This window comes from Petaurus breviceps, unplaced genomic scaffold, assembly GCF_028583685.1.
Source record: "Petaurus breviceps papuanus isolate PSGF00001 unplaced genomic scaffold, PetGlider_PUasm1.0 90692, whole genome shotgun sequence".
In the NCBI taxonomy this organism is placed as follows: Eukaryota; Metazoa; Chordata; class Mammalia; order Diprotodontia; family Petauridae; genus Petaurus; species Petaurus breviceps.
Genome location: NW_027187313.1, coordinates 2336014 through 2349405, shown reverse-complemented (window position 1 = coordinate 2349405; position 13392 = coordinate 2336014). Strand labels below are relative to the sequence as shown.

The 13392-nt window shown below is 36.7% G+C and overlaps 1 protein-coding gene across 5 annotated transcripts in view; it reads left to right on the top strand.

Annotated features, from left to right (window-relative positions):
- Positions 1–13392, top strand: part of RASAL2 (RAS protein activator like 2) — a 334704-nt gene that overhangs the window by 279750 nt on the left and 41562 nt on the right. For all 5 annotated transcript variants that reach the window (XM_069065490.1, XM_069065489.1, XM_069065493.1 and 2 more), the window contains one exon: positions 10076–10185. In XM_069065490.1, coding sequence (XP_068921591.1) covers positions 10076–10185 — 110 coding nt within the window. The remainder of the gene's footprint in view (positions 1–10075; positions 10186–13392) is intronic.

Here is a 13392-nt window from a genome sequence, read left to right as displayed (position 1 = left end):
AAACGTCACTTAACTACTCTCAGTGTCAGGCTCCTTCCAGCCCTAAATGTATGATCCTGTGATCCCTTCACTATCTTTGTTGCCCTCCTCTGGACATGCTCTTAAATGTGGAATGCAGTAATGACAGTGTCACAAATGTTGTCTGACAAGTCTGAGTACAGTAGGGTTGTGCCCTTCATATTCCTAGAAGTTGTGACTTTCTTAATGTAGTTCTAGTTTTTAAAACTAACAGATCACACATCTGACTCATTGAGATTGCGACCTATGAAAAATCCTAGACCCTTTTCAGAACAACCACTTTCTTCCCATGCCTACCACATCCTGCAAATGTTATACCCCAAGGTAAAATTTTACATATTCATCCCTATTAAATTTCATCTTACTAGATTTAGCTCATTGTTCTAGCCTGTCAGAATCTGTTCTGGATCCTGCCTTTGTGTATTAGTTATCCTGTTCAGCTTTGTGTTATTTGCAAATCTAAGGAGCCTACTACCATCTATGCATATATTCAGGCCATTGGTGAAAAATGTTCATTAGCACAAGGCCAAACACAGATTCCTAGGGTTCTTCTTTGGAAACTTCATACCATTATAAATTTATCAGATTGTATTATTGTCTAATCTTTACCTCTCCATCTTCTCCAAAGAACAGTATGGCATACTTTATCAAAGACTTTGCTAAACTATAGGTAAAGTATATCCACAGTATTGTTGTCCCCCATTACTAGCTCAATAATCCTGTCCAAAAAGGAAAAGAAGTGAATTGTAAAGTCAGTCAGTCAATCAGCAAGCATTTACTATACTAGACACTGGGGGAACAAAGACAAAAAAATGAAACAATTGCTGTTATTAAGGAGCTTGTATCATACATGAGGGACAGTATTTGCTTATAGAAATATAGAGAGAATAAATGAGATACAAAATAAACAAAAGTGATGAGGGAGGACATAAGCAGTTGGAGGGATCAGGAAAGGCTTCATGTATGTCTAGGGCTCTTAAACTTTTTTGTGACATGGACCCCTTTGACATCTGTTACTCCATAAACCCCTTCTCAGAGAAGTTCTTTAAAAAAGATTTCCCTTCATCTCATGTATCTTGTTCATTATGAGTCATTTGTTTTTCCCTCCCACCTCTTCCCCTACCCCATGTTCCAGATTAAAAAAAAATGCTAAACATTTGTAAAATATAAGCATGGTCAATAAAAAAAAAATTTCCCACAAATTCCCAAATGTGTCTCATACCTCATAGACAAGATTACTAAAATTTTGCTTCATTTAGCTTAAAACTACACTATGACTTTTAGAACATCTTATATATTAGACCATATCCTCTTTCTGTCATAAGGTGGGCATGTCTTTCATCATCTTGCTTTGGAATTAGGGTTGATCATAATTCGAAATCTTTCAAAATTGTTTTTGCAACATTGATATTATAGTCTAAATTGTTCTCCTAGTTTGACTCATTTTATTCTGCATCAGTTCATAGATGTCTTCCCAGGTTTCTCTAAAACTGTCTCTTTTCATTTATTACATCTACTGTATTATAATTTGTTCAGCCATTTGGAGGGAATGTTTCCAGTTCTTTGCCACCACGAAAAGAGCTGTCATAAATATTTTTGTATATATAGGACCTTTTCCTTTTGCTCTGATTTCTTTGAAGTGTAGACCTAGTATAGCTGGGTCAAAGGATATGCAGAGTTTTGTAACTTTTTGACCATTCCAAATTGCTTTCTGGATGGATATAGCTAGCTTGCAGCTTGTCCAACATTGCAATGAACAGGTACCGTGTTTCCCTGATAATAAGAGCTATCCCGAAAATAAGCCCTCCCCTTACTGTGTAAGATTTCTCTAAAATAAGCCCTCCCCCGAAAATAAGCCCTATTGAGATTGCTACTGTAGTGAAGGTGATCCCCTGCGCTACACGCTACATTACGGTACCCTCTGTATGCACCATCCCCCCACCCCCCATGAAAGGCACGCCACGCTCCGAGCTGCATCCAATCAGAGCTGCAGCAGTGAGCGCATCATCCTGTTCTTTATTAAATTCATTATTGAATAAAGGTACATTTTTTTGTTCACATTTACCTGTTTATTAAAATTGCTGTCAATGTTCATTAAAATAAGCCCTCCCCTGAAAATAAGCCCTCTGGTGTTTTTCTGTCCAAAAATTAATAAGACAGTGTCTTATTATCGGGGAAACACGGTAGTTTTCAAATTAAGAAATTAAAGCTATCTGTAGTCATATGAAAAAATTCTCTAAATCCTCCAACATTGCATCAATTTACCTTTTTTCTTATGGCCCCTCCAATGTTTGTCATTTTTCTTTTTTTTGTCAATGACAGATGTGAGATGAAATCTCAGAGTTGTTTTAATTTGAATTTTTCTAATTATTAGTGATTTGGAACATTTTTCCTTATGGGTATAGATTCAGTTTTTTAACTTGAGAATTACTTGTATGTACCCTTTTGCCATTGGGGAATGGTCATATTCTCACAAATTTAAATCAATTTCTTAAATATCTTGTAAATCAAACCTTTAACAGAGAAACTTGATGTAAAGATTTTTTTCCCCTAGTTAGCTGTTTCTCTTCTAATCTTAATTATACTGGATTTGTTTGTTCAAGACAATAGCTTGAGGGGGATTGTAGAGTTTAGTGAAGATTTTTTAAGAATTCAAGAGTGATACATAAAAAGTTTCTTCTTTTTAGAAAAGAATATCAGTGATATTTTTTAAAAAACAGAAGAGAATAGAAGGGACAGATTTGTTACTATTATGTTAAGTTTTGCATATACTTAACAATATACAATTGATAAAAAGTTCAATTTCATTTAGAATTCATCTTTTTTATTCTTTTTGAGATGCTCACATTTCAAAAATTCATAATTAATCAGAAAAAAATTAATAAAAGGGAGGAATCAACAAGGAGAAATTATATTCTGAATGATTTTCACTAATAGGGAGGAATTTGTTGCTGAATGCTGGAAATGACAAGAACTCTGGAAGTAAGTGATCCCTCCCCCTCCTTTTGTCTGTGATGGAGAGGGCAATCTAGGCATAGTCTGACATGCCCTCCAAATTTTGGGAAATCAGATTCCAAAGGGTTGAGATATGTAGGGTCCTAAAACCTAAGGCGGTATTGAGGAAGTCAGTCCAAGAAGGATGGGAGATAGTCAAGAATGAAATTCCGAAGACACAAAAGGAAATAATTCTAGAGAAGAGGAAATTGGGATTTATCTGAAGAAACCAATGTGGACTCTTGGGAGTTTAAGAACTAAAACTTAGTTTTAAAAAATAAATATAGATAAGATGAAAGCAAGGTGAGATAACAGAGATAAGTGACAATAAAACCATGTCATAATCCTGTAAAATTTGTGTCAAGAATGCTAATGCTCAGAATGAGCTAAAGCTGATAAGGGAATCTAAGGATAAGAACAACAATAAAAGGGTTTTGAACCACGTTAGGAGAGAAAAAAAAGGGTCAGAAAAGTGCAGGACATTTGCTTCAGGTGGATGGAATGTGGACAATTGACAAGAGAAAAAGAAGAGCTGTTCAATTCTTAATTGCTTCTGTTTTCCCTGCCAAGGAAAAGATTTATATGTGTCCTTGATCTGACGTCTTCCTGGCTTCTCTAGCATATTGCCAACCCCCTCACTCATCTGTTTTCCAACTTTCAATCTTCCCCTATTGACTGGTTTGAGCTGGAAAATGATTTGGCACTATACTTCCAAAGTCTCATTAAACCAGGCCTTCCTCTTGACCCAGCAATATTACTGCTAGACATGTGCCCCCTTCCCCAAAAAAAAGTTAAAGAGAGGGCAAAAGGAGCCATGTGTACAAAAATGTTTACAGTAGTATTTTTTGTTGTTGCAGTAAAGAACTAGAAAGGTGGGTGTCTACAAATTGTGGAATGCCTGAACAAATTGTAGTTTTTCAAATGTAGTGTTGTTTATGAATGTATGTTTAGAGCCACTTAGGGCTCTAAACATAACCAAATCTCTTGAATTCTATGGTATAAATGTGCTATAGAAGAATGTCATGGAGAGTAACTTATTTCTGTGATTATACTGGACAGAGCTATGAACCTAGCCCCTAGCAAGCTTTCCTGTTTCATTGTTGGGTTTGGGGGTTGGAGGATGAATGGGAGTGGGTCCTGACATGATTTCATTTTTAAAATGAAAAAAAAAAAAGTATAAGGGATTCCTCATGAGATACAGATTTGAAACTGAACTGAAGCTACAATCTTATAGAATTTCCTTTAGCACTGAAAGGTTGTGTCTTGTCCATGGTCACACAACAAGTGTATGTCCCAGGCAAAACTGGCACCTGGGTCTTCCTAACTCCAAAGGAAGCCCCCTCTCCATTGTGCTATACTGCTTCTCACGCCTTGTTTAAATAACATCAACCTTGGTGCAATTCCTTTTATGTTTTCAGTCAAGACTACTTTTTTTTTTTTTATTTATTTATTTTTTTAAGCAATTGGGGTTAAGTAACTTGCTCAAGGTTACATGGCCAATTATTTCTGGGTGTGGTGCTAAGTATCTGAGCCCAGATTTGATCCCAGGTCATCCCAACTCTGGGGCTGGTGCTCTTACTCACTGTGCTACCTGGCCGCCCTAAGACTACTTATTTTTAAAAAATCATTTGTCATGGTTTCTTTTCATCAAAATCTCAGAATTTGAATTCTACAGTTATTTTTCTTGTAGTTTTGGAACCCACAAAAACCCCATGAACCTGGGTAACATTTTTTCCTTTGCCTTTAGATATAAATAATGCCCATTGCCTTTTAAAGGAAAACAGTAATATAATACATCTGGTCAAATGTGTAGTACTTAATCTTATGAGAAAAAAATTATTTTAACATAGTTGGCAGTCATTTTTTTCACCAAAGCAATAATAGTTGTTTCTTATCACTTTTTAATATAGCTAATGTTGCTATAAATATTATTCCTGTTTTTCCATATGTAATCTTTTTAGTCTTCCTGGTCCATTTGATTGTGTGATAGGGGACATTGTATATGACATAAAAGGGCTGGGGGATTTTTTTTTTCAATTTGTTTCAAATATGGATCTTTGCATTTCAGTTGTTATTTTTAATATATTATTTTAATATGTTTAGTTAATATTTTAATAGGTTAAGGCAAATTCAAATGAAATCCTCTACATTATCAGCCCTTCAAATACTTCTTGTGTCTACTATATATACTTATATAAATAGCACATAAAATAATATGATGAAATGTGATATCATTTTGTTTACTACTAATTTTGTACCCATTTCCTTTTTTTAAACAAAGAAAACATTCTTATGCTTTGAAAATGCATATGCCATTTTCCTTCTATCAACCAACCATTCGTCATTACCAAACCATTCTTCATTACCTCTTCCTCAAAGCCTTCCCTAAGCATCCTAACATGCAGAAACCTCTGCTTCCTTTGATGTCCTATAGTAATTATTGTTTCTCTAATTCATTTGGCAAACAATCGTGTACTTTTATGAAAGCTTACCAACTGCTACCTTAAGCTATTGAAATCATTTATTGTTGTTTAATTTTTTTGAGTATTTGTTGTCTTATCTCCCAATGGATAGGGATAGAGATAGAAACTAGAACTATGGGGGCGGCCAGGTAGCACAGCGAGTAAGAGCACCAGACACTTAGCACCCACCCAGAAACACCTGGCCGTGTAACCTTGAGCAAGTTACTTAACCCCAATTGCTTAGGGGCGGCCAGGTGGCTCAGCGAGTAAGAGCACCAGCTCCAGTGTTGGGATGAACTGGATCAAATCCCAGGCTCAGGCACTCAGCACCACACCCAGAAATAACTGGCCGTGTAACCTTGAGCAAGTTACTTAACCCCGATTGCTTTAAAAAAAAAAAAAAAGAAACTAGAACTATGATTTTGTTGATACATGGAACTCCCAGGTGAGGAACCTTCTCAGGATGATAAAGCCTTAGAGAAGAGAGCCCTGAAATGTTAAACGATTTGTCTAGAGTCATGCAGCCAACGTTTGTCAAAGGCGAACATGAACACAGGTCTTCATGGCCCTGAGGCTCACAATCTCCTATGCTGCCTTAGCAATATCTGTCCTGAACTTCAAGTCCATTGTAATTTACTTGAGGCTAAATATAATACTGTATATATTCCTCAGTGCTAAAGTGTACATTGCTGTCTACACTCTGGGTATTTGTAAACATCTGTTGGCTTTATTTTAGCCTCAGTTCTTTTGGAAATTCCTTTTATTTTAGCTTGGAAAATATCAGCTCTCTGCATAAGCATTATTTTTCCCATTCTATTTCTACCAATCTCCTCATTGACTTATCAGCCTGAATTTACATATTCGTGGTTGTACATTGAACAAGTACTTTAAATAAACCACCAAATACCAACCTTTTCTTTTGAGTATATTTACTAATGCTGAAGCCATCAATGTGCTTGATTGTGGAATAGTTCATTGTAATGCCCCAAAGGACCAGTTTTAAATTTTTATTCACCTTTTATGTTGTTCAGTCACTTTAGTTTTATTAAATATTTGAAGAGTTTCTCTGAATTCCTACAGCACTTAACTATTCCCTTAATTGTTATATGTTCTTTTTATCTCCTCAACCAAATTACAATTTCATTGAGGATCAAGACTTTTACTTTTTTCAATCAAAAAGTAATTGTTGAATGTTTACTGTATACAATTAACTGTACCTAAGATTTGGGGGATAACAACAGAAAAATAAGGCAGAGCCCCTGCCCTCCATAAGTAACAATGAAAGTAAAAGAGATAAGGCATTCCCACAAATAAATGTAATACAAATTGATTTATACATGCATAAAAGGAGTAAACCTCAACAAAATTGCAAAATTCATGATTTGTAACATATTCAGTCATTTTTCAGTTGTGTGTGATTCTTTGTGACTCCATTTGGGGTTTTCTTGGCAAACATACTGAGGTGGTTGGCCATTTCCTTCTACAATTCATTTTATAGATGAGGAAACTGAGGCAAAAAAGGTAAAGTGACTTGCTCAGGGTCACACAGCTAGTAAATATTTGAGGCCAGATTTGAATTCAGGAAAATGAGTCTTCCTGACTCCAGGCCTGGCACGCAATCCACTGCGCCACCTAGCTGCTCTTAAAGTTCATAAGTTCAATAAATGCTTGATTTATTTGGTTATTACATCAGAATTTATACTTGCTTTCTATAACTGAGTAATTTAACATTGTCAGTCAACTCTTTTCCCTCAGTTCTTTATCTTTTTAAATCATACCTAATGCACAAGTGTTCCCCAGTTCCCTCCCTTCTCTATTTCCAACATAAAAAACAAGCTCTTTTCCAGCACTATTTAAAGCCCCAACTAAGTTTTATTCCATGATAGAACCTTGCCCACGTGTCCTTTAATGCTGTTATTTTCATGACAAGTCCCTCCTAAGGTACTATGTTTAAAGTTTCTCTTTCCTGCTTAGATTTAAATAATTCAAAAGTATGCCACATCATTTTTTTTTTACCTTTCTTCCTATTAATTTTCCTTATAGTTTGTTCCACCTTTATTGAATCTCTCACAAACAAGCTACTAGATTTCATATGAAGCATTGGAAGGATTGAAAAAGAACAAATACTTTTTAGAAGACCTTTTCTTCTTCCAAGGATAATTATTGTCTCTTAGAACCAAACAACTGAAACAGTCAGATATCGAGATCGATATAGATATAGATATGTACACTGCTTAATTAAATGTACGCATGGTCTTGAAAAGTGGCTGGTGGAACACCTTTTTTCCTAGATCCTTTCTGGTCGATAAGAGCTTTCTCCTTGTGATGCCTTGAAACTGTTGCTAAATCCACTTTTAACCTGAATGAATCACTGAGAGGTGGTGTAGTACTATCATTAGTCTCCTGTTCACTAATGTGAAGGATGAGCACTCAGATGAGAAAGGCCTGAGTGCTGTTGCACTTCTAAGTTAAGTTGTTTATTTGAAAGGAGAAGATCCCCTGCCCTATTCCCATAAAGGATTTTCCCCTCTTCTCCAGCTCTTAAGGGAACAACAGTACTGGGATGCAAAGGAGTTAGTGTCTCCTATTATCACAACTGAAGCTTCTGAGAATGGTTGCATAGCAGCAGTTATATTTCAGTTACCAGCCTGGCCCAGATAGCAAAGTTGGGTCTTTGGGGATCTGTTTTTCCAATTTCAGATGGTTGACAACTTTTGTTATTAATGTTATTGTTACTGTTGTTCTTGTTATTATTTTAACATTATCTGAGTTCTAAAGAAAAGACCATTCTAACCAGCAATTCCTAATTCCTCACTTTGTCTTTACAGATAATAATGAATATCTAATAATTACCAGTATGCCATTTTAAGTTTGTTACTCAAATATTAAAACCTAGTTCCTTTAACCAGCTGGAATTTGGGGAGAATTTTTGTATGTTTTTACTTTTTTTTTTTAGATTTGAGGGTGTAGCAATGCAAATTTATCCTTTTTTTTCCCTATTTTATCCTATTTTTCCTTCCAAACATGTACAATCATAATTTTACATTTATATGAAAGTCTTGACTGATAGAAAGGAAAATCATTCTTCTCATGCCTTCAGTTTAATTCTTTAAATTAGGCCATGGGATGTATTACACCCTATAAACAGACAGCTATAATTAGAGAAACAAAGAAGAATTTAACACTTTCAGTCAGAAATGTTTTAAACACTGAATGGATTACCTAAAGCAAATATGCATAACAACCATTCCATTTTGATTTTAATAGTTTGGGTTTTAAAACAGAAGAACTGATACTGTTAATAAAAGTTATCTATTTTGGATATTACTGTTGTTTTGTATTTATTATGCTTCTACTCAAGTGGTTTACAAACATCAAACACTTAACAAAATTTGATAACCAGACTGTGTCAGATAAACATTTAAAATAATCAGACAACCCTCCCTTTCCACAGGTGCACATTTCCCCCTTTGTTCCCAGCATTCCCTTTCCTCTCTTACATACAGGTATGCATGTATTCTTCCCCAACTACCACAAGGAAAAAAAGTCTCAGACTTCAATAAATGATAGTTTTCATTGGGACATTCACTTTCAGTTCATCCTCTTTGACCTCTCTGCAGCCTTGGGCACTGCTCATCACCCTCTTCTCCCTAGCCTTTCAGGACATTGCTCTTGCCTGGTTCTCTTCCTACCTGTCTGACTGCTCCTTCCCTGTTTCCTTTGCTGAATCTTCATCCGTGTCCTACCTGCTAACCATAGGTATCCCTCAGGGCTCTGTCCTAGGTCGTCTTTTCTTCTTCTTCTAAACTACTTCACTTGGTGATCTCATCAGCTTCTGTGGACTTCATCATCATCTCTATGCTGATGATTCTCAGACTTACTCATCTAGCCCTAATTTCTCTGTGGACTTCTAGTCCCACATCTCCAGTTACCTTTCAGACATCTTCAACTGGATGTCCAGCACACATTTAAACTCAATATGTTCAGAACTGAAACCCTCTCCACTTTCAAACTCCCCTATTGATATAGAGGGCAGCACCATCCACCCAGTCCCTCAGGCTCACAACCTAGGAGTCATCCTGGACTCCTCACTTTCTCAGCCTCCTCTCACCCCATATCCAAACTGTTGCCAGGATCTGCTGATTTCACCTTTGCAACATCTCTGGAATACACCCCCTTCTCTCCTCTGATGCTGTCACCCCTCTACTGAGTGCCCTGATGACTGATACCTGGAGTACAGTAATAGCTACTGAAGGGTCTGCCTGCCTTAAACCTCTCCCCACTCCAGTTCTTCTTCCATTCAGCCACTAAAGTGAGTACAGTTAGTATGAAGCCTGAATAAGGGGCAAGAAAATGAAAGGGGAAATACTAAAAGAAAATAAATTTATAGTAGCAGTCATTTTTAAGGCTCTATAAGATGCTTATGGCATAAATTACCATTTGATTTGGACTGACAGGTATGTTACAAATCAAGCCCTTGTGCTGATATTGATTGCAAATATTTTCACCCATTTTCTACAAAGGGGCCTCTGAAAAGTGGAAATAAAATTTGATTCTTAAGAATTCCACCATCTCACAATCCCTTTGCCTTTTCCTTTTAGGGATTCTTCAGCAAGCGCTTGAAAGGCTCCATAAAGAGGACCAAAAGTCAATCAAAACTTGACAGGAACACAAGTTTCCGGCTCCCATCACTTCGCAACACAGATGACAGGTAGGAGTTTCCTAGAAACAGAGAAGGGGGTTTCTGTCTGTGTTTTGGCAAAGCAAAGTAGTCTGCTAAGCCTGAATGTGAAGAAAGCAACATGAAAATGTAAGGGGAAAAATACAGTCTATTTAATCTATATGAACATATGGATTTTTCAGATGTATAACACCATTCATACGGAACTTTAGTCTTTGATCTGTGACTTATCTGAAAGTCCCTTCGGAAGAATCAGCAGAGTGCAGTGTGGAAGAAGCGTTATGCATTGGCAGATAACTCGTGTTTATGTTGCGTGGTAAAGGCTGTCCAAGTGCTTTCCTCACAACAACTCTCTTCTTAGGCCAGCAGGGCAATTTTCCCCCATTTTAGAGAAGAGCAGTCTGAGTCTTCACACTCACACAGCCAGTGTCAGAGGCAGGACTTGAATCGAGTTCCTCTGACTCCACAACAATTATTTTTCCCTCACACTACATTGATATGGGCCTCCCACTAGTTATATGACATTAGGGCAAAGTCCGCTTAACCTCCCTGTTCTCCAATGTGGAACAGAGACGGTCTTACCGATTCTACAATCTCCCGGTGCTCATAGGCTCCAATGAAATCGTGTATGTGAAAGCGTTTGGAAATGGCCAGAAAGGTATACAACTTTACAGTGCTGCTGTTATTTATTACAAACTTTACTTTTTTTTTATTTGGGGTTTTTTTTTGGATTGTATCCCTGCAGACTGCATAAGCTGCCATCTCAACATGTAAAGTCCAACATTTAAACAGCTTCTTATTGGAGATTACATGGACACATGAGTTTGCACTTACCTGTAGCGTCTGTGATAATTGGGCTGTGATGTGTGCAGCCAGACATGAGGCACTTTACACGTGACTGTAAAGGAATGATGTGTGTTTCCCACGTGGCTCAGTCACTTTCTGGTCAAACTTCTTATAATAATAAAAAAAAGGCACCCAGATTTCTAGTGGTTGACTCGTGTGGAGTTTACTAAAGAGCAGACTAGGACTTCATTAGCAATAGCACCAGCTTCTAACTGTGGGCATGTACTTGAGTTTATATTTTACATTTCACAGGCGTTCATCTCCTTAAAGCTCACACAGAAATATCTATGTTTCTAACCCACTTCATGCTCTCATAGGCTGTAGCTTCTATTTTCATTTTACTTGACAAACACTGTTTTTTTCAAAGCATGGAAATCACCGGAGAATTATTGCTCATCTCTTATAAAAGAGGAAGATGAGATTCACAAAGTTTATAACTTGTCCATTTGTATATGGTATTTGTATATTTGATGGACTACAGATTTGTAGTGAAAGACGTGATACAGCCTGCGAGTCAAGGCACAGCACACTAGATTTGGAGTTCAAGGTTATGGTTTCAGATCTATGTTCTGAAAATATAATGAAAGATAATGAATTCAGTTTTAAACTTGTCAACTTAAAGATATCCCTGGAACATCCGGTTTGAAACATATCTGATCATGAGTCATTTTCTTCATGTACCTTTACCTTAGTGCTCTGTGTTTTCTTAGTTTTATTCACTCTAGTATCTGAAAATAGCCAAAAGCAAGTCATTGAAATGGCACAACCTAAAACTATACAGATAACCCTTCCACACTGCAGGAGAAAGGGGGCATGGTGCCCTCTTGATCTGGAAAAATCTGGGTAAAATTTTCTGGCCCTCCCTTCATACCAAAGAAGAAGTCTGAATCTTTACTTTTTCATTTATGGGGTGTTTACACGTTATTATAAAATTTGGTTTAAGTATTTGGTCATAAGCTGTGTGTTGTCTGCTGGCCTTCATGTGTCATCTATGGCTTCTACAAATCTGCCCCCAAAATTCCCGTTTAATTTTTTTATGCTGATCCACAATGTATCAAAAACAAGATGGGGAAAGCCTTGATGTGGAAAGGATAACTGTATCTTGGAAATTTTTCTTTAAAAGAGAAAAGGATGTACAGCCATGAAAGCTTCCCCAAATTCAGTAGCCAAATTTAATCAACTCCTTCTACTATTGTGGTTTAATATTTGGAAGCTTTGTGAAGAGAGAGTTCCTTTTGTTTTTCTTCATCCCAAAACAACTGTACATTTCTTTTTAACTTTGCATTAAGTGTTATTTTCCATGTTAAAATTAAATGCCCAATTTTATTCTATCATGTATTCACGGTCCTCCACAGGAAGAATTAGGCTGAGATGCCAAGATATTTGATTCACTTCAGGTCTTTGGAGAGCTGCTATTGTGTTCTTATGTCATTTGGTAGCTTTTCCACTGGCCTGAATTTATTATTTGGGTCCGTCATGTTGTGCTGCTTCAATCAATAAGCTATCTTTTTGTCTAAAATTTAGCACAATAAAAGAGTGATAGTAAGGTTTCATCTTGACAAAGCCCTTGTTAACCATTTGAATCATAGAGGTATGGCCGTCAGGATTCTGTAAAACCAAAACCAAACCAAACCCCAACATACCGTAGTGTTCCCTTTCTAAGGATGTCCTCAACGTATTCTAAGTGGCTTATAAAATAACAGAAAAAAAATTAGGCCTTTTTACTTCCTGGACAACTGGTGATACGTGGATATGCTTCTGTGAATTACTTGGCTCATCACTGGCAGTCTAACAGGTGTGACTAAAGATTTGTCATAAATCTCTCTTTCCGGATCATATACATATACTATCAAATTCTGTTCCTTAATGTTAACACATAAAGTCTAAGCCAATAACAAGTATGTCTTTTTTGTTACCAAATACATGAAATTTCAGGGCAGGGGGTAGGGATAGAGATTATAAGCAGGACAGATTGGATGGAAATTTTCAACTCGAGACCTAGAATCGGTCAAGCAACATCCTCATTCCTTCTGAGACTCTTATAATATCAGCCCTGTCACTTTACTTTTCCCTGACTTCGAAAGAGGCAGTTATTCTAACTCACTGGAGTGTCACGAGGATAATCAAGTGGGGATTGTAACATGTCCTGAGCTCTTTAAAAGAAGGTTTTAGATAGCTAACAGTTGTATTGCCTGTGCTCCTAACATTTTTTTTAAAGATAAAATTATTTTCATATGAGCTAAAGTACTAGCGTAAGATGGCAGAAAGACATTTCAAGACAAGTTATTCTCTACCTGTGGAAGGGTTACTGCTTATGGTCCATAGGTTTTTCTTTCCAAAATACCACAGGGCTTTTTTAGCAAGCAGCCTTCATTGATTTGAATAGACCAT